Source organism: Drosophila obscura, unplaced genomic scaffold (assembly GCF_018151105.1).
Source record: "Drosophila obscura isolate BZ-5 IFL unplaced genomic scaffold, ASM1815110v1 contig_73, whole genome shotgun sequence".
In the NCBI taxonomy this organism is placed as follows: Eukaryota; Metazoa; Arthropoda; class Insecta; order Diptera; family Drosophilidae; genus Drosophila; species Drosophila obscura.
The window spans coordinates 4,628,873-4,649,489 of NW_024542865.1; the positions used below are offsets into that span (position 1 = coordinate 4,628,873).

Genomic DNA, 20,617 nt, shown 5'->3' on the forward strand with positions numbered 1-20,617 from the left:
ATAATATTTTTAATTTAATTACCTAACAAATATTTACGAAATCAATTTAATATTTAAATCTGAATACATCCGCCACATGGTAGCTAGACAGACATGACAAGCAGCGTCCTCTGTTGGTAGATACATGAACTCCACGCCACATAACATATTGCGTTTTAACATTATGTTGACATGTGCATAATTGCGCTTAACATGGCACAAAATGTGCCTGTTAGCGCAAACAGCAAAGCAAAATGCCGCACAGCTGAGCGCATTTTTTAGCACATCGCGCGTGTATGCATAAGTGTTAGTGTGGTGTGTGTTAGCTTCTGGCTAAATAAATTCATTTTTTTTTTACTGTGACACTAAATTAAATACAATACGTTTACGGGAATAACTTATACAGTGGTAATACCGACTAAGCGGCTAATCACGTTGCCTCACACGTACGAACCGCCGCGCCCCTAGTCCCAGTGCGTGCCCTCCCTCCCGGCCATCAACCAGCGACACTTTTGCAAAAGCAAAAGCAAAGGAAAACTTAACCTCGCAAAAAAGAAAACCCAAGCGAAGGAAAGACACCGAAACGAAAAGGCAAACAGCAGAAAACGCAAACAGCATTGAGTGTCGGCAAAAGTGCAAGCGAGAGGGGTGTAGTGTGTATGCACATGTAGTATATTTAAGTTGTGCTGTGCGCTTTTCTGTGTGTGTGTGTGTGCGGTTTCTTTTACTGTTTCTGTTGTTGATTCCCCCTCCCTCACCAGTCCCATGCAAAAGTCATTGTTGTAGTACTCAAAACGTTGATACGCCTCTGACCCCCTCGCCCGGCATCAAACATCGAGCTGACTGTCCCCCCGGCTCTCTCCTCGTCCCCTCCTTGTCTGAAATTAACAACAACAAAAGCAAATCTAAAATTGTGAGCAAATGGACGAGTAAACAACAACAAAAACAAAAGCATATTGAATATTTTCTAAGAAATATTTTTGGATAAATGAAAAATCAACAAACATTTTCGGGGAAAAGCAAACGCAATTGGGAAAAAATAGGACCAACAAACAATCGCAAAAGCAATGCCAATTGGACAACATAAAAAAAAAAACTGCCGCTAAAGCAATAATTTTTTGATAAAAAGCAATACAAATTTGATAAAAAATCAGCTGCAAAAAGCAATAAAAATGAGATGAAAGAAAAAAACAGTCGCAAAAGCAATACAAATAAAAGAAATAACCAGCTGCAAAGGCAACAAAAAAACATATGAGAAAAAAAGCAAAAATAGGGGAATAAAAAGCAGTCGCAACAACAAATTGGAAGTAGCAGCACAAAGCAAACCAGAAAGTAAGAAGAAAGAAAGACAACAGAAAAGCAGAAAAAAATACCGGTGCAAAAAGCAATCCACAAATGGTATGTATGTACAAGCACGTGTGTGTGTGTGTGCACGATCCACATAAGGGTATGTGTTCGTGTGTGCTCCCGATTATGCGAATGTGTCTGTGTGTGCGTGTGTTTTTGGACATCATCTGCCCGCCCAGGGTGTATTAGTATGGGGTGAACTGCTTCCCAAACCTTTGCGTGGTCTTCGATCTTAATAAATACGTATTTACCGCAAGATGTCTACGAAAGTGAAATTGATATAAGAACTGCGAATATTGTTGAAAAAATAAAAATTTAATAGACATTTTGCTCATATTAATTTTGAGGGAATTCAGTGCTGAAAGCGAGCACGAGACGCATCACCTTATAATTATTGCACTTTGTACCCGGCTGCGGTCATGTGTGTGTGTGTGTGTGTGTGTGTGAAGAGGCTGCTGTTGGCGTTGCTGACTGGCCGCCTAGAGGCGTGGCCCCGGCGCGTCCGATTGTGGGTCTAGTTTTGGCTCGCATATCTTTTTTTTTTGCACTTTTCTTTTGAGTTGGCTATTCGTCCGCGTCCATTGCGATGAAGCCGATCACAAAAGCGTCATTCGTGGTCTGAAGAGGAAGACCAAGCAAGAGAGTGATAGGCGCTGAAAAAGAAGTGGGAGAGGGAGAGGGGTGGTGCGAGAGGGAGACGGAGAAGCAGCAACAAAAACTTATTCAGCTTGGGCACAAATTTAACCCTAGAGTGGAACAATTGGTCCGATTTAACCTCAGATCGAATCCCATGGAAAATGGATGCCAAAATGGAATCATATTTTTGACATTGTCATGTTTTGGCGGCAAGTCTGTTGGTGAAACAATAGATTTAATATAAATAAAACAAGGGCTTTTTTTCCAATTTTATTTCGACCGATAATTTATGAGGAAAAGTTTACCGTAGTGGGGATTTCCTTTATCAGCAAAGGGCTATGGAAAACTGTTTGTTTTGAGCTTTCATTCGATAATTATTCGATAGCTTTAAAGTATAAATCGATGACTTCCAAAAAGTAATAGATGAATCGTTGATCTAAAAAAGAAGTCTACAAATTAGCACATTGCAAAAATCAAAGGCATTTCTGATAAGTAAAAAGAAAAAGATAAAATGATAAAAAAAGAAGACTGGCATAGTCGGGACAGTGCGTTGCATACAAATAAAGACTGTTGTAAGGTTATTCCAGTATAATTAACATTTTTTAATTTCTAAATTTTTCTTCCAGATGAATTTGAAATTTTGTTGGTCATGGCTCTGACAAAACTTGTGGCATTTTTTGCCGGCAAATGCAAACATTATGAAAGCCATCAACAAAATGTTAATTATGTTAAAATTAAAACATATTAAACACTGTTAAACAGATCAGAAAAATCCTACCGGATGGGAGAAAGAATTTCAAGGAATTGAAATCAATAATAAAGCTTAATCCGCATTCGAATCAGAATTAATAAACATACAATGGAACATTTTCAAACGTCGCTGAATCCACGGAAACAGGAGCTGCTCGAAGCGCGCTTTATTGGCATTCGGGTAAGTGCGAATGGTTTTTATTTTATAGGGATATAGTTGAAAGATTTAATATATGTATTATTTTATACAACATTTCATGAAACTTTCAGCAAAAAAATGTTCCAAATTTTCCGTGTGAAATATCACAGCCCCAAACTCGGAGTAAAATTTCAGTGGCAATGCCGTATCCATGCTCCCTTTTGGCGTACCCAAGGCATTGGTTACAGCCATTGGGTGTCCACTGGCCCGGCACTCCGCCCATCGATGGGTTAATGGCAAACGGTTATTGCACTTTGCAACTGTAGTCAGTGGCAGAGTGGAAGTGGCAGTGGCAGCAATGGGGCCGATGTCTGAACAACAGGCAACTTTAAACTTTTGTTGTGTGGAAGAAGCACCATGCAGATGCAGATGATGTTGCAGTTGCAGATGCTTTTCCCCCCCATAGATAGACGAAACAAAAAAAAAACACACACACAAAAAGGAGTGGGATGGGGATGGGTGGGCGGGGGGAGTGAGCAAGCGCTGAATGAAAATGTAGAAAAATGTAAGCGAAACTAAATTAGCGTATAAAAGAAAAGCAATGCAAAGGAGAGAGGGCAATACACAAGAAAAGAAACGAAACGAAAAAATAAAAGCAGTGTAAAAGAGAGTGTGAGAGAGAGGGGAATATAAAAGAAAAGCAATGCAAAAGAAAAAGCAATGAAAGAGATTGAAGGGGAATATACATACATATGTACATACATATGTATGTATGTATGTATGTAGGTATGTAAAAGAAAAGCTAGCTGGATGATGCCCAATGGAGCTGCCAACTCGAGTTGGCGAGTTGGCGTATGTAAATGGCATGGACATGGGGTCTCTAAAAGTGTCTTAATCATTCATTTCTCCATGGCATATTTGTACATACATACATACATACATACATACATAGCTCCATGATAGGATACATAGGTTAAGGAACTATCTCTTGGGAGGACAGCCGGCCGTGTGTTCCATCTCTCGTAAGAGGACACATTTCTTCGGCTCTCGCTCGCTCTCTCTCTCTGTCTCTGAAATGGACAGCCATTAAGCCGTTACGCTGACATTGTTGTCCGTGGTTTATCCTTTGGTGTGCTCTTTAGATGTATTTTGCTGCAAATGCGAGAGAACCACTATATTATGGTGGTTCCACCTACCTCTATCTATCTATCTATCTATCTCCGCTGCATCCGCTCTTCTTCCAGCACCTCTTTGGTTGGTACTTAACCTCCAGCCCCCTCTTCCCCCCGTACACACACATGCACACACTTGCTTCCATGATACTGCCTTTTGGTGTTGCTTTTGTTGTTGCTGTTGTTGTTGTCAACATCTCGTCTCGTTTTGTGGGTTGAGGCATGTGGCAATCTCCCCGCCCCCCACTCCACACACACACACACACACACACTCAAAATATATTCAATACATAAATGGAAAGATAGAGAGAGAGAGGAAGATAGAGAGAGTACATAAAGCAGAGGCCTACACATGGACATTTTGCTGTACAATCAACACCCCCTCCAACTACCCAGCCCAACCCAAACCCCATGCAGCTTAACCCATACAAGCCCCCAGCTCCCCTTCATATGGATTTTGCACCGCAGCTAGCTCTCTTCCTGCAGACCATTTTCCCCTCATCTTTTTTGGGTGGATTGCTCCGATTCTGTGCTGCCGCGATGTCTCTTCACAGTTCTATACATACATACGTACATGTGTGTGTATATGTGTGTGTGTAATGTGTGCATGAATATAACGAATTGAACGAAAAAGAACAGCTGATAAGCGTCCATAGGCGCAGGCACTGGCAGGAGACCCCTTAAACATACAAAATAAACTGTGAGCAGAAATAATATCAGTAACAAAAATAGGCAAAAAAGAAAGCAATGCAAGTATGTATATAATAACAATCTGACAACGTCATCCATAAAGCAGGCTTTACTGTAGAGACCCTGCACCTACGCCCCTGCCGCCATGCCACCCTCGGCACTGTAAAACGCTGCTGGCAACAGTATCGCCTGTTAAGGTTAACATAGCGTTTTTGGAGTTAACAGACAGCTGCACTCTCTTCGTTAACGTTAACAGTCTTCACTGCTTCTCTTTAACAGTTTTTGCTCTCCTGTTAATGTTAACAGCCTCTCACCTGCTGTTATTGACAAGCTGGTTTTGGTACCACCGCTGTTAGATGTTTTCTGGGCGCCGGATACAAGCCTTTAAAATTGTTTCAGTCAATTTGCAAATTAACGCAAATTTTGGAGCAAATATTGTGGCCAGGAGCGATATCGGTGCGCCCACCGTTGTTGCCAATCTCGATGCTAATTCGAGACAGAGCCACCGCCGGCGTCAGTCAAATATGATGTATGTGCACATAACCTAACATTTAATTGGCCTGACGCCGCCGCCGCCGCCGCCGCTGCTGCCCCCCTTGCCAGCACAAATCGTATCAGAGGTAACAGCAGCAGCTGGCGCTTCCGCATATTATTAACAGTGACGTTGGAGCCGGCTAAATGCGGAACAACAGCAACAGAGTCAAGAGAGCCATGCCATGCACGTGTGGATGGGGCTGCTCTCTCGCTCTCTTTAAGCTGCTTTTCCCACAAAACTGCTTGCTGGGCGAACTGCTTGCTCTCTCACAAGTTTTGGGGAAACTTGCTAAACTGCTTGTTCCACTGTTGGTCTTTGCATTACGGCTCTGCTTGCTGATTCCTCTATAAGTTTTCCCATTAAAGCTCTCTCTCTCTCTCTCTGCGTTTCTTAGGTGATTGGTCTCTCTTAACTGCTTACTAATGTATAAACGGATTGTTCTCTCACATGCCCTCGCTCTCTCTTGCACTGTTAATGTAGTCGTAGGTCGCGTCACTGCCTGTCTCTTTGCGTTGCTCTGCTTGTTTACACGCGTGTCAAATTTCCCGGCCTGCTGCCAATTCGCCACAAAAATCTCATCTATTATTTATGCGATACGAATAATTTGCGAGAACTGCTAGTTCTGATTGGATTCTGTGGTGGGTGTATAACGGCCTCTCCCAGTGACAACTTTCAAGTGCTGCGAAAGTAATAATTATTTGTAAAATTTATTGCAATTACGGTTAAACATTTATAAACGAATTGGGAGTGAACGGTGTTTGGTTTGTTTTTGTGTTCGTGCATCATCCTTAGGCTCTCTCTTTTGAAGTGTGCTTGGCTCTCTTTCGGTCTCTTCTCCGTCTCCATCTCTCGGTGCGTGTGTCTCTTTCGCTCCTTATCGATGTCTGTCTGTCTGTCTGTCTGCCTGTCTGTCTGACTTTTCCTGTACATCTGTCGTGTCTATCTATGTATCTTTCTCTACTTCTTGCTTGTTATGCCGGCTTCTTTGGCCTCTGTTTCGGCTTCTTGTTTCTCTGCTGTTCTGCCTTTCGACCCGATTAATCAGTTTATTTTGATTATTCTTGCGGCTTGTTGTTGTGGCAACTCTTTTTTTATTTTTTTTATTTGTCAATGAGCAAGAGAGAGACATACAAACAAACATACATACATACATACATGATAGATAGAGTAACTGCACACGAAAATCATATCCTGTAATGCCTCTACGGAAAAAAAACGCCTTAAAAGAAACACCCAAAATGAACTAAAAACCGCAAAGCTTGAGAAGGAAACATTTCAACGCGTAAAAAGAGGCAAGCAGAGGCAGAGGCATGCCACAAACGAAGCTGCGATTCGAATCGGCGGCAGTTGTAAAACGTTCGTTGTTGGATTCGGCGGCCGGGCCTTTCGTTGTCTCGTGTCCTGGTGCGTGATTTTCCCTTTCCCCACCGTCCAGCCCCACCAATTTCCCTCCCCCTCCCCCACCAAAGCAAACAAACAACAGCAACAATGGTGGCAAGCTGCCGCTGCAGTCGACAGAATAATTTTGAGGCAGTGGCAGAGCATACGAAAAAGGAAGAGACGAGAAGCGTAAAAAAGAAAAAGGGACAAGAGATGAAAGCGATGGGGAAAGGGCGAAAAGAGGAAGAAGAGAAAAGGGAGAAAGGGATTAGGGAAAGAAGGAGAAGAATAGGAAGGAACGGCTGGAAAGGAAGAATGTAAATTTAAGGAATGTGAAGAACAGGACGAAGTTTAAGGAACGAGGAACACTAGAAACGTGGAAGAGGAACGAAAGAAGACTGCCTTACAAAAGCAGTAGACCGAAAAAACAGCAATCAAAAACGAAGATCAGAAACCTTAAAGGCTAAACTAAAAAAAGGAAAAGGCGTCCAAGCCAAAAGACACATAGAAAAGGGAGGACAAGAAGGGGTAGGCGAGATACGCAGCGTAGAAAGAACGGAATAGGGGAAAGATGAAGAACAACTGGAATTGAAACGACAATTGGAATCGGAATGGGTAGCAGAAGAACAACTGGAATCGGAATGGGTAGCAGAAGAACAACTGTGATAGGAATGAGCAGCAGAAGAAGAGAAGCGCAGCTATGAGAAAAAATGTAGAAGGAAGGAAAATAATCAAAATTTGAAATGACTAAAGAAAAGGAAATAATAATAGGAACAAACCAAAAACACAATAGAATATGTATAAAAAGCAAAGAAAAAGGAAAAGCCGAAGACGAAGACTTAAACACGAATTGCGATTGCAACTTTGTGCCTGCCCCCCCCCCTTCCTTTTTGTGTTGTTGTTTTAGTTTTTCCTCCGTTGATTGCCACGCTTCAATGGACGTTATTTTTTTTTTGTTTTCAGTTCGCAATCGTCGTCCGGCATCGTCGTGTTGCATATTCGCGGTGTTCCCATCATTATTGTTGTTGTTGCAAATTGCAGTTGCACTAGCGATTGTTGGGAGGAAGATAGAGAGAGAGAGAGAGAGACGGGAGAGAGAAAGAGCGAGAGACAGAGAGAGTGAGAGAGAGCCAGAGAGGGAAAAGCCATTCGACAGAGTTGTGCTTGCAGTACCGTTAAACAGCCAAAGAAGAGAACGGGACACGTGTATTCCAATATTCTTTTATGAATTCTTCTATTTTTTTTCGGTGTAATTCTTTTTTTTAAAAGTGAAGTGTGAAAAGTAAAATCCAACAACAACATACGAACACAGCAACAACGAAGAGAGCGATAGAAAATTCAGAGCGTGTGTGTGTGTGTGTGTGGAAAAAGAGTGAAAAAAAAACCTGAACCTGAAATAAAACACAAAACCAAAAAGGGAAGAAAAAAAAAAAAATAACAGCGTTTGCCGGCTGTGTGTGCGCGCCCGCCGCCTCGCCTCCTCCTATCGAGACGCCACCACGCCATCCATTGGGGCCCAGAGGCAACGAACAGGCAGCAGCAGCAAACCACGAAGAAGAAGGAGAAGAAGGCGAAGAGCAGAAGGAAGGAAGAAGGCAAACACGAGGCAACAACGATGCCCGTGGTAAAGCAGCGGAAAATGAGCCGCTTTAAGGTTAGTGTTCAGCGCAAAAAAAAAAAAACGAAGCAAACCAAATGGCTGAGAGCGAGAAAGAGAGAGAGAGAGAGGTAGAGAGAGTTAGGCGGAAAACGGTGTGGAAAAGTAGGATGAGATGAAAATAAAAGACATGGCTGCCAGATGCCGAAAGATGGCGAGGATGATGATGAGGTGAGGCTGAGTAGAGAAGGGAAAACAGAGAGAGAACTCAAGAGAAAGTGACGATAAATGGGATAATAGTTGGCAGAAGAGAAAAATGAAAATGGGTTGAGAGATGAAACAAGCAAAGGGACTGAAAAAATGAGATGAAAACTGATTAAATATGTATGCTAAAAGGGAGAAAGAGAATGAATAAAAGGGACATTAGGGGAAGAGAAATAACAGTGGAAAAGGGGAGCTGAAAGGACGAGCCAGAAGCGATAATTGCAAAGGGGCTCAAAGAGAGATGGGTAAAGAAGGGAAATCAAAAGAAGATGGATAAGTGAAGCAAAAACCATAAGTGTCCCAAAATATAATAAGCGATACATACATATAAGGAAAGAAAAAGAAAAAAGGTTTTTAAACGAGGGAACATAATGAAGTTAAGTAGAAAAACGTTCAAAGAGTAGCAAGGATAATGCAGAAAACTAGAAAAAAAAATGTAAAAATGAAGAATTGAAAATGGATAATTTTGGGATTTAATATTTAGATAATATTTTGATGATCTCTTTTGTCAATAAGAAAACAAACATCCTCTCAGCCTAAGGGCTGTAAACTGTACGTAAAATCATAGCTGCTGGAGCTGAGTCCTGCATTTCCGCTTCATTTTCACTTCAAGCCGTTTTGTCATTAATGGCAGACTGTACCTGCATAAATGATTAGCGTGTCACGTTTGTCATTCGTAGGTGTCAGCTGTTCTTCTTCGTTCTTGAATTGACTTTTTGCCCGCTCCAAGCGCAATCCTTAAATAATTAAGCATTTAGTTCACATATTCACATATGCATGACTGCATTTGAATAATTAGAATGTGTGTATGTGTGTGTTTCCAATGCCTTGCGGTAACCCCGATATTCTTAAGGGTATGTACATTGCACATATGTACATATATACTTGCGCGAAATCGAGGACATATGCCATTAAGGATAGGAATAATAAATCCCTTTTTGCATAATAAATTAGTTCGATTAATTTTTGTAATTTAAAATTCCAAATTGAGAGTGGAAAAGTGTGTGCCCCCAACACCTGATAGATTGAGAGTGGAACAGTGTGTCCCCTATCCCCAGATACATTGAGAGTGGAACAGTGTGTCCTGCCAGCTTAGATATTTGTAATTTGATCTACTAAAGAGTCTCCATTAAATTATATTACCCACAAAATCAGTTGCCATCCCACACATTAATGTTCCTCCCCCACGCTGCAATTAAAACATCGAAACTCTAGAGTCTCTGGGTATGGAGTACCCATAATTAAGTAATAAGTTTGGCAATCCATCAATCATTTAGTCTATCAATCAATCATCGGTTTGACCTGCAATCGCATGGTCGAAAAATTGGCGATTGAACTTGACGCATCGCATCGGCTTCTTCGTTCGTTGCTGCCACAAAAGCAGGTTTCAAAATGAGTAAGAAATCAGGGGGGGGGAAGCATGTTGAAAGAAAGATGCTGAAGAGAAGTAAGCCCAGGCAAAGAAGAGCCAACCAGCAAAAGAAGAGCCAGAAGAGCAGCAAACAGCAGAAGAAAAGAAAAAGAAAATGAAAAAAAAAAACTAAACTAGCAACTAACTAGAAAACCTAATTTCTATATATTTTCCTACTACTTCGCTGCTCTGCCTATGCACCCAATATCGCATCTATGAAATGGACGCTGAAATGCCCTTTCCTTAAAAGTTAATTCATCTATTGAAATTCATAAAAGTTGCTTCCACTTCGCCAAGTCAGAAAATTAATAAATAAATGTTATAACTGTTAAATTTATTTACATCGATTACCACCGATTGCATGATATATTTTTAGGGCTACCCTCTAACCTATCCTCTGAGTTGTCTCTGATAAAAACCAAAATTTCCACCGTTTGCTTCTTAGTGATTTGACACAATTTTCTAGACTATCTTTTAGGTGTCGTTAAATATTACAAAATATTTAATTTAGTTCAATTTCAAAGAATCTTTAGGAGTAGTAAAATTAGTTTGATTTTTATATGCCAAGTGTCACATCCGATGACAGAAATATCCGGCTTTATATTGATTACATTTTACTGTTTTTTTTTTGTTTTTTGTGGCTTTATTTAAGTCAGAACTATTATACCCTTCTACTGTTTAGAGGGTATTAGGAAAAAGTAAAAGAGCAAAATAAAGTGGGATAAAAAAAATTCGCAAGTTCGTTGAACTTGCCGTGAAAATTATATGCCGCCAGCTCACGAAGACGACAAAAAAAAAACACACACACACACACACACAAGAAGCTGAAGAAGAAACCGATGAAGTAGTTGGGGAGGGGAGAGAAAAAAAGCACACAAAAAAAACTAGTCATGCGTCGCCGCTGCTGGCATCGACGTCGACAGTAGCCTGCCACTGCCACTGCTGCTGCTGCTGCTGCTTCTGCTGCCGCCCCTCTGTCACTCCGCTGCTGCTGCATAGATTTTTGCGACCTGACCCATGATGAAATTATATAAGGTGGTGCCGTCCCTCTCCTTCGGATCTTATTCATACGCACACACAGCCAATTCATCACTCACACACACACACACACACATGCAATCAGACAGCGAGCTTGATGTTGTATTTGGAAAATAAGTCCCGAAAGAGAGCGCATTGCGGAACGGGACCGGGACCGGGACCACCTTATATAATTTCATCATGACCTGACCTAAAATGCAAAAATGTTAACGACTGGACTGCTTCACTCTCTGTTACTTAACAGCCAGACAGACGCAGATGTTGGGCAAGTCTAACAGAAGAAGAGAGAGAAGAAGTAGGGGAGGGGTGAGAGAGAGACAGGAGCTCAGCTGTTTAAAAGCGTCCGTTATTTGCACCAATGGAAAACTACATTTTTAAGCACACTTAAAAAATAGTCAAAGATAAAATAAAACAAGACAGATAAATTTAGGTAAAATATAAATAAAATAGACAAAGTGTAGAAAAGAATTTAAAAAAATTAATTAAAAAGAGAAAGAAGAGAATATCGAAAAAGATGTAAAAAAAATTAATTTAAATAAAAAAAAGGGACAGAACAAAAAAAAAAAAAAAATTTAGTAAAAGATGCAAACAGAATTTAATAAAATAGAAAAGCGTGTGGATAAAATATACCGTAGAAAAATGAAATAGCATAGAAAAATATCTAGAATTAAACGGAAAAAAGAGGGAAAGGATGTTAAGCCCCATGGAATTTAAGGTTTACCACTCATACTTTGGGTTCTATGAATCTAGCATCTGTATGTACATATGTATGTATGTATGTATATTGCATAACGTATTTTCAGCCTGGATCTGGCCCGCCTCCCCCCTCCTCTGCCAGTGTTGGCAAATGTAATCAGAAAAATGTCTTTTCTAAAAATGTATGCGGCTGAAATTTGTTTTACGAGCGGGCTCAGAGAAACAGTAGGGGCAGGAGGAGGAGGAAAAATAGGAGTGGTGGGGGTGTCCCACAAAAGGCGACGACAACTGCGGCACAGTGGCGCCCCCCAAGAGAACCAATGTCCCCGTGTGTATGTACATATGTATATGTGTGTGTCCCTTTTTTTTCGATGCTTTTTCTCGCTTATAATATACTTTTTTTTTTTTTCCCCCCCCCTCTTTTTCTTGCTGATACAAAAGAGACAAGCGGATAGTGGTGATGGGGGGGTAGTAGGTGTAGGGGTGTTGGGTGTGGGTGGGTTGGAGAAGTAGAGGGGGGGGGGTTGGTGGTGGTATGTGGCGCCATCTGTTGTATGAGTTGACATCAAAACGGATATGGAATTTTCAATATTTACAGTTGCTTTTGTTGTTAATGTATGCAACACACACACACACACACACACACAGAGACCTACACAGACGGCGGCTATGAAGGGGGAAAAGCTTGTCCTTTCCGCACCCTACCCTCTCGTGCAGCTCCTACCACACTGCCCCCCCTCGCACCCCCTTGAGAGTCGCCTCCTTTGTGCTTATGTAAGCACTTTCAGCATGTTTCGCTTTTATATACTTTGAGTGGGCGTTGGACGACGACAACGACAACGCGCGTTGGTTCAACTCCGCCCCTCCCCCTACACACACACACACCCCACCCCATCCCATTCCATTTCCTGAGGCACACACACACACACACACACACAGCCCTCCCATTTCCCTCACTTGCCCCCCCACCCGTCACATCTTTGTTATCCTGTTATCCTTCTACCTCTACTAGCCAACACTATCTCTGCTGCTGCTGCTGCTGCCTCGGCTTCTGCTGCCTCTTCTCTGTTTTCTCGTTTCGCTTTTCGTAATTTATTTAACTGTTTTCCCCACGAGAATTGCAGCTTGCATCCGCTAGATGGCGCCTGCTGCATCGGAATTTTTCGTGGGAACGATAGCAAGGATTTCCAACCAATTTTGGTACAAAATCGAATTACCTTCAGCATTGGTTCCACACAGAGAAAAGACCCCTTAAATTTGAGCTAATTTACACTTGGATTAAATAAATGTATGCCAAGGCATACAGTGAAAGTGGTTTCACTTAAATTTTGACATTAATATTAAATTAATATATTATATATTGATTTAAATCGATTTCATATGTATTTAAACAATGCAATAATATATATGCAATAATAATAATGTAATATAAATAATATATATTTAATTTACATATAGTTAATTATTTTCCTGCAAATGTTAATTTAAATTTAATTATATTAAGCTTGAAAAATACCGAGAACTGAGAAAAGCGACCTCTGGTTGGTTCATGCCCCCAAGTATCATATGGCACGCCCCCTGCTCCTACAGAGCCAGGCCATGGTTGGGCATGAATTGGGGCCGGGGCAAATAATTAATATTACGCATACGCCGAGTGTTTAACAATTGCTACCAAGTGGCAAAGAAGCAAAAAGCACTAGCAGAAGCAGAAGCAGGGCAAGCAGTGAGCGAGGGGGGGTCTGACCAACAAATATTATGCTATGTACATTCCTATATGTACATACATATATATACACACAAAATTATGTATTATAATAATATGCCCTTGCTGTACACCAGGCGTATGCGCAATTCCCTCATATATTATTCACCACATATTAAGTATACGCAAAGGCGAACAAGCTATAAAAAAATAAAATAAAATAAATAACCTGTTCAAGTGCAGAAGATTGGAAAGAAAAAAAGCAGCACAAAACGGGCTAAGGGGAGCATAACTCCCCCCATTTACCATGTACAAAGTGAACATATGGGCATGTAACCGATTAAAACCAATTGTGTATATATATGTACATAGTAAGTCTCTTGATTCAATAGCAAAACCTAAAGATGTTGTACAAGGTTGCATAGTCAGAAGTTTCCCTTTTTTCTGGGCCCGTGTTTTTTATTTTGTTTTCTCAGTTGACTTTATATTTTCATTTCAATTTTAAACAATTATTAAGAGTTTTAAAATTGTTATCCATCATTATTTTCATTATTCTTTATAGCTAGAAATAGTCAAAATTGATTTCCAAGTGATTGATAGACATAAACGCATCATGCAGCAGATGCCCTCGCTTGGGCATACTTCTACTCGGAGTTCTATAAGAAAGCGATGGATCCCATGGCTGCTCAACTTGCGACGCACAAGCGAATGATGCAAAAGAGAACGCACGTGAATTGTAGATCGCTGCCATTAGACATTCCCTGTGGCCTTTTAATTGTATTTGTACTTGCTATAATGTTCCTTAAACAGGTTTGACGTTTTTTTTTTTCAATGTTGGCCCAAACACTGGCAACCAATGCCTGATTAGAACCACTGACTGCGTCAATTTGATGTACCATATACGCTGCACATATCCGCCGCATATGCACAGATATGTGTATATATGCTTCTGCTATATGGGCAGGGAATAAGAACAGAGGGACAGAGGAACCATACGCATGTAGAACTAATATAATATGCGTTAAGTATGTGCAGCGCTTAACAACCACCCGCCCCCCAGCTCATCACCCCCGGTGCTGTGTGTGTCTGTGTGTGTGTGTGTATAATGGAAATGACTCGTTGGCCAGCGTATTATACATATTTATATAATTGCATTTTGTTTGCCCTCAAAGGATATACATAATTACATACTGAATATACACCGAATGCACAGGTCCCCCCCACACACACATACTCCCCCCTCGTACATCACGCACATTTATAATGAGGAGAGCGTGGGGCGTTTCAGAATATCTTAAAGAATAAGCGAAGCCATATAGATTTAGTTGGGTAATATCCACAATAAATAAAATGATTAAAGCAGTAGAATTTAATGAGTATGAGGCTTATAAAGCACATGATGGGGAAGCCTTTAAAACTTTTATCTTTTTCTGTAGCAAATCTCCCAACAAATGCGACAAGTATTCAGCTATAAGTGGGAGCATCGAATGCAAAGCATTGAAGGCGAAAACGCAAGTGACCGAGGGGCTCTGCTGCATGACGCGTTAACGATGACATTTCAAAAGCAGTCAAGCTATAAAGGTGTCCATGAAATTGTATAAAAAATATTTTAAATGGGACCTAAAATATATGTGAACGTGAAGCTCAGTGCTTAAAATCAATTTAAATGAAAGTCATGCAAAGAAATTATCCATCCATCGATACTTGCATATAAATATTGATAATTTATCGACTTGTAATCGATTGAAACTAGAAAATGTAAAATTAGCTTGTAGACACATTTTTGAATGCGATTCCGAATGTCTAGCGAGCCATAAATGATGTAATTTTTGCTTTTCCCGTAGCGCTAGTTCTGCAAACTCTTGCAACTCATTCCGTTGTGCACTTTGCTCCAGCCAGTACATCCTTCTGTGTGTGTGCACACATATGTATAGGAGGGGTTCCAGGGCAGAAGAAGTATATGTGCTGCGCCGTTGATGTTTGTCCAACATTTGCACAACCCATGGCATGGGCGCATGGCATGTGGCACACACACACACACATACATACACAAGAAAAACACATGAAATAGTGGGAGATTCGGGGACTCGGATTCGGATTCGGATACCGGGTATACCGGATCACATGGGGATTATAGTTTGAACGGATTTGGGCTGCGTGGCAATTGAAAATTAGCGGATTAAGCAGCGGCTTTATCGGGGCTTCACTGTGTGTGTGTGTGTGTGTGGTGTGTGTGTGTGGTGGGGTCTGTGTGTGTGCGGCTGTCGTGGTTTTGTTAAATGCATTTGTGGGCAGGGGGGGGGGGGAACTGTTTCGATGCGATTATTCGATGGAATGGCAGTAAATCTTAGGCGAAAGGGAATGCCCAGCCATAAATACATGGTATATAATAATACATAGACTGTAATACACAAAAAGTGATGTGTGTGGTGCACAGTGTTATAATTGTTATACGAAGCTCACACTCAGGAAGTTTTCTTTTGATGCCTGGAATTTTAGAGTTATATTGGGTCCCTGGTTTTCGCACGGCTTTCCTTTTATCCCTTGTTCCCATCCTCTTACTCCGTCTCTAACAGTTTCCCCCCTGGCCCAGTGCATTCGTCAATGCGCTCTGTGGCTGGAAAATGGAACTGGGGTGGGGGTTGGCAGTACACGCATTCGATGTGAGGGGTTTTGGGTTGCTATATGTTTTATTCTTTCTGTTTTCCACGAAACTTTGGCTATTTTCTCGCTGTTTTCTCTGCACGGTTTGAGCCGCTTTCTCCTACCATTCACCCCCACCCCAGGACCCCAGGACCCCAGGACCCCATCTTTCATCAGCCCAAAAATAGACACACAAGAAAAACAAGGAAAAAACCCAAATTTCATTTGGCTTTCGGTGTCATCGCTAATGCGAATCGCCAGCTACAGATGAAACTATCGCTAGAGAAGGGCATCTTGTTAACGAGTAACGAGTACTGAGATTTTATTTTCTGCAGCATGGTTTCAATTCTAACATAAATGGCATACGTTTTGGTTTTAAAAAATGTTTAGTATTGTTTTTAGTGTTTTCTCTAGTACTTAAAAAATTCTTCTAGTATTTAAAAAAATGGTTTTTATTAAATTTCTAGTCGTGGCGGCCAAATAAATCTTTCAGTCAATCAACACGGTTGAAAGTAACTTAATTTAAATTAAAATAAAGTTCTAGTCTTATTTGAAGTATTTTCTGTTATTATTATTCGTATTTTTTGTAGGGTTTCTTTAGCATTGGCTAGCATTAATTTTATAATTTTTTTTTTTACTATTCTAGTATATTATTCTAGTATTTTCTGGTATATCTATCATTCTTACGTTTAATTTTGTTATTGTACGGTCTACAGTCATGTCCGCGTGCGTTACGGTCGATGAATCTTGGCTCGTATGTTGTCACGTGTCCACCACCAATTGCTGCATGCTGTTGTATCTATGTGAATGTGTGTATGTGTGTGTGTGGTGCAGCTGTGTGTGGGTGCGTGTGCGGATGCATGGCAACGCAATTCGCAATTTTGGGCTGCCTCCAGTTGCAGCCAAAAGCAACAGCCAAAGCCACAGCAGAATCATCATCATCTGCCACACACACAAGAACACACACACAGGCGGCAAGTGAGTGAGAGGGAGAGCTGCTGCGCTTAGAGATGGGGCAGGATCTGGAGCAGGATGTGGATGTGGATGTGGATGTGTGGAGGTTGGTTTTTAGGTTGGGTGGTCCCAGGTCCCAGGTCCCAGTTCCCAGGTCCAGCCATTGCCAGGGCACTTTGCACATAGTTTTCCACACATTCTGCCGCCACTCTGCACCTCGTGCAGTTCCCTCCCCACCCCCCGCACACACACTTGCACTGCCCCCCGGTTCGCGGTTGTTTGGATGCAGATGCAGATACAGAGGCAGTGTGGCAGTGCCTCAGCTCCAGATACAGATACAGATGCGAATACCGATACATATGTAGCTGCATTTTAGATATATATGTATATGTATATGTATAGCATATTTATGCTGCTCTGCCATGTGTATCCATCGGACTATATATACTTCGATATACATACATACGCACATACATATGTATATGTATGTGTATATGTATCTGAACAAGTGCAAAGCTTTACCCAAACCCCCACACCCCACACCCCCCCAAACTGCCAGCCGCTTTTCATGTTTGTTGTGCCTCTCAATTTGATTTCCTTCTTTCACTTTTCCCGCATCCTACAGCTTTTGCTTATTTTCTGGTTTTTGTTTTTTTGTTTGAGGCTCCTAATGGAGAATTCCTTTGAGCGAATATAGGAAATATAGGGAAGGAAACAATTACAATAGAACTGTAGAACTTTCATACCCACCCAGACGAAATCCTCACCGGGATCTTAAATTAAAAATAAAATATATTAAAAATCGATGACTTTCTAGGTATATTTTTATTTTTTACTTCATTTAAATAAATTTAATATTAAATATTTAAATAAATTTAATATTAAATATTTAAATAAATTATTATTAAATATTTATATAAATTATTTTTAAATATATAAAAAAAACTATTATTAAATATTTAAATAAATTATTATTAAATATATAAATAATAATTATTGAAGTATAATTCTGTGATCATTATTTAAATAGTTCTTTCTTCGTGGCTCATGCGTGATTGAAAATGTGTCAACTGGTTATACTGGTTTCTGGGCTAAAGAGGGCATGGCATGTACATAAATGTACAGTGTAGTTTATTGTGCTATCGATTACTTGCTAGTAATTTTTATTTTGTATTTTTATTTTATTTTATATTTTTACTTGGGTTTCTTTTGTGCGAAATGTATGGCAGCATTTATGCCTAAAACTACTTTGAGACTCGACCTTACTTCCTATCCTTCACCTTCTTCTTATTGCTTTATCCCCAGCATGCACTTCCTTTTTCGTCTATGTAAGGACTTGCCTTTCTTTATGGGAACTCTCAAGAATGCTTACCAAACAACTTGGGTTTTCCAACATATTTTAATAGCTTTTAATTAAAAAAAAAAATATAAAAATAAATAAAATAAAATAAAAAGAGTCTAAAGTTCATCCTGCATCCTTTACCCACATTTTTTTTTTCTATTCACCTGAGATTTTTGCTTGTGCTCAAGTTTTTCTCTCGACTCTCGACAGTTCCTTGCCTGCTGCCGCCTCCTGCTGCTTTCCCCTGCCCCGAAGTGGTATAAGTTTTTAATGTTGATTTTGTTGCTGGGTCCACGCACCCCTGCAACCTTTTTCCACCTTTTTGTCTGCCGTTCTTTCCGTTCTCGTTTCATATCTCTCTCAGCTCCCCTCTCGCTCTGCTCAGAGCACTCAGCTATGTCTTCTCCTTTTATTTCTCCCTTCAAATATTGAATGAAAATGAACGAAATGTTTTTACTTTTTATTTTGCTTTTTGGGTTTGGGTTGAAAAGTTTATTAAAAAATATTCAAGTTACCGACGGAATACGGTTATGCATACATACATATATGTACATATGTATGTATGTATGTATGTACATATGCAGATACAGTGAATAAAGTGATGCAGTGATTAGTATTTTTATGGCACTGTTTTAAGTATTAATCCAGTATTCCATTGAAGAGTATTTAGCTAAGCTTTTTCTAGCATTTTTTTCCTAATATTTTCTAGCATTGTTTTGAGTATTTTCTAGCATTATTTTAAGCATTTTCTAGCATTGATTTAGCGGGGTTTTAGCATTAGCTTTTCCGCTGATGTTGCCAAATATTTCGTGCACTATATTTCCATGCTCAAACAGTTGAGAGCATTCCACTTGATGTACCTTTTTTTCCCCCTCCCACTGGTTCTTTAATGGAAACCCGTTTCTGGCGTGTCCTCCAAGGGAGAGCATTCACTGTATTGCATGCGTGGCTGCACCTTAACCTCCTCTTTGAATGCTTTCTCTCTACACTTTTGCTCCTTTGTGCTCTGCTCCTTCCACTCTCTCTCTCTCTCTCTCTCTCTCTCTCACTGTGCCTCTCCTGCCTCTGCCTACCGGTTGCAACGCTTCCCCTCTTTGCCCTCCTTGTCTCTTGGCCTTTGTCGCTGCTTCTTCCCCACCTTTCTCTTGGCCTTTGCCGCCTCTTCACTTTCATCGTTTCGCCGTGTGTGTGTGTGTGTGTGTGTGCGGGTGTGTGTTTTTCAGTTTTTCTTTATTTTTGCACACACTCGACGTCAACATTTGCATACCCTCGTCCTCTCGTACTCACCCTGCCCCTCTTCTTTCTCTCCCTCTCCCTGTCTCTCTCTCCCCTCTCCCTCTCTCTCTCTCTCCCTCTCTCCATCTCTCTCTCTGTCTCTCTATGTGTCTTTCTCCTTTTCTCTGTTGCATTCCCTGCAGTCTGTCTCTTTCTTTGTGTGCGTCTGGGACTGGCAAGCAAATTAAAAATTCAATTTTGTTGTGCAACTTTTGCACTTTGCAATGCACTGCCTCAGCCACTGCCCCAGCCTCTGCCACTGCCACTGCCTCTGCTGCCACACAGCACAGCACAGAACCCAACCTTCACTTGCACCCCCACCCACCCTTTGCCCCTTGAGCTTCACCCCTGCTTTCTCCGGCTTTTCTATTTGACTACTTTCTCAACTTGTTGTAGTTGTTGTTGTTGTTGTAGTTGTTGCGTGCATTTGAGCAATATGTTATTAGAGAATGGCAACCCATAACCCCACCCCACCCCCTACTACACCCCTACCCCCTAGCCCAAACCCATGCTGCACCCCCTACTTCTCCTTTCTCTTCTCTCCACTCTATCTCCATTTCCCCCCCTTCTCTTCTTTTTTTAATGCAGTTTTTGCTGTTGTTTTCTGGTTGCTTGTGTTTGTATGCGTGCCAGGACACGCCTACAATATTTCCCTTTTTTCTGTTCTCGTTTTCTTTTGTGCTTTATGATGCCACTTTATCACAGGCAGAGGGGTACTGTGTGTGCTGGGGGGGGGGGGGTGACTTTTCAGCAGTCGATTTGGGGGGTGGTGGGGGGACTTTGATCGAACAGACAAGTGCATTCCACATGGCAATAGATTTATTCGAGCAGAAATCAAATCACATAAATTGTCTATACATTTTTATGGTAGCGGAAGTGTATATTAAATTCGTATAATATTTAGCATTTCCCTCTGCTCTATTTGGCCTTATTTTTTTTTAAATATTTTTTAATCCACATTTAGCGCATAATTGTTTAATAATTAAATTAAATTAAATTTAATTAAATAATTTTGCAAAAGTCTGCTCTTAGCTGTCCAGAGATCCTTCTCATCCTTCTAGCTGTCA

The 20,617-nt window shown here is 40.8% G+C and overlaps 1 protein-coding gene across 2 annotated transcripts in view; it reads left to right on the forward strand.

The window, feature by feature from the left end:
* Nucleotides 1–1,170: 1,170 nt before the first annotated feature.
* The window catches only part of LOC111065441 (neurogenic protein mastermind), a 98,038-nt gene continuing 78,591 nt past the window's right edge, over nucleotides 1,171–20,617 (forward strand). Inside the window, exons 1-2 of one of the 2 annotated variants that reach the window (XM_022353626.2) lie at nucleotides 1,171–1,377; nucleotides 2,589–2,893. In XM_022353626.2, the coding sequence (XP_022209318.2) occupies nucleotides 2,822–2,893 (72 nt within the window). In that variant the 5' untranslated portion in view covers nucleotides 1,171–1,377; nucleotides 2,589–2,821. Of the gene's footprint in view, nucleotides 1,378–2,588; nucleotides 2,894–5,986; nucleotides 6,653–7,591; nucleotides 8,283–20,617 lie in introns of those variants that run through there. The other variant, XM_041595429.1, reaches the window with a different exon arrangement.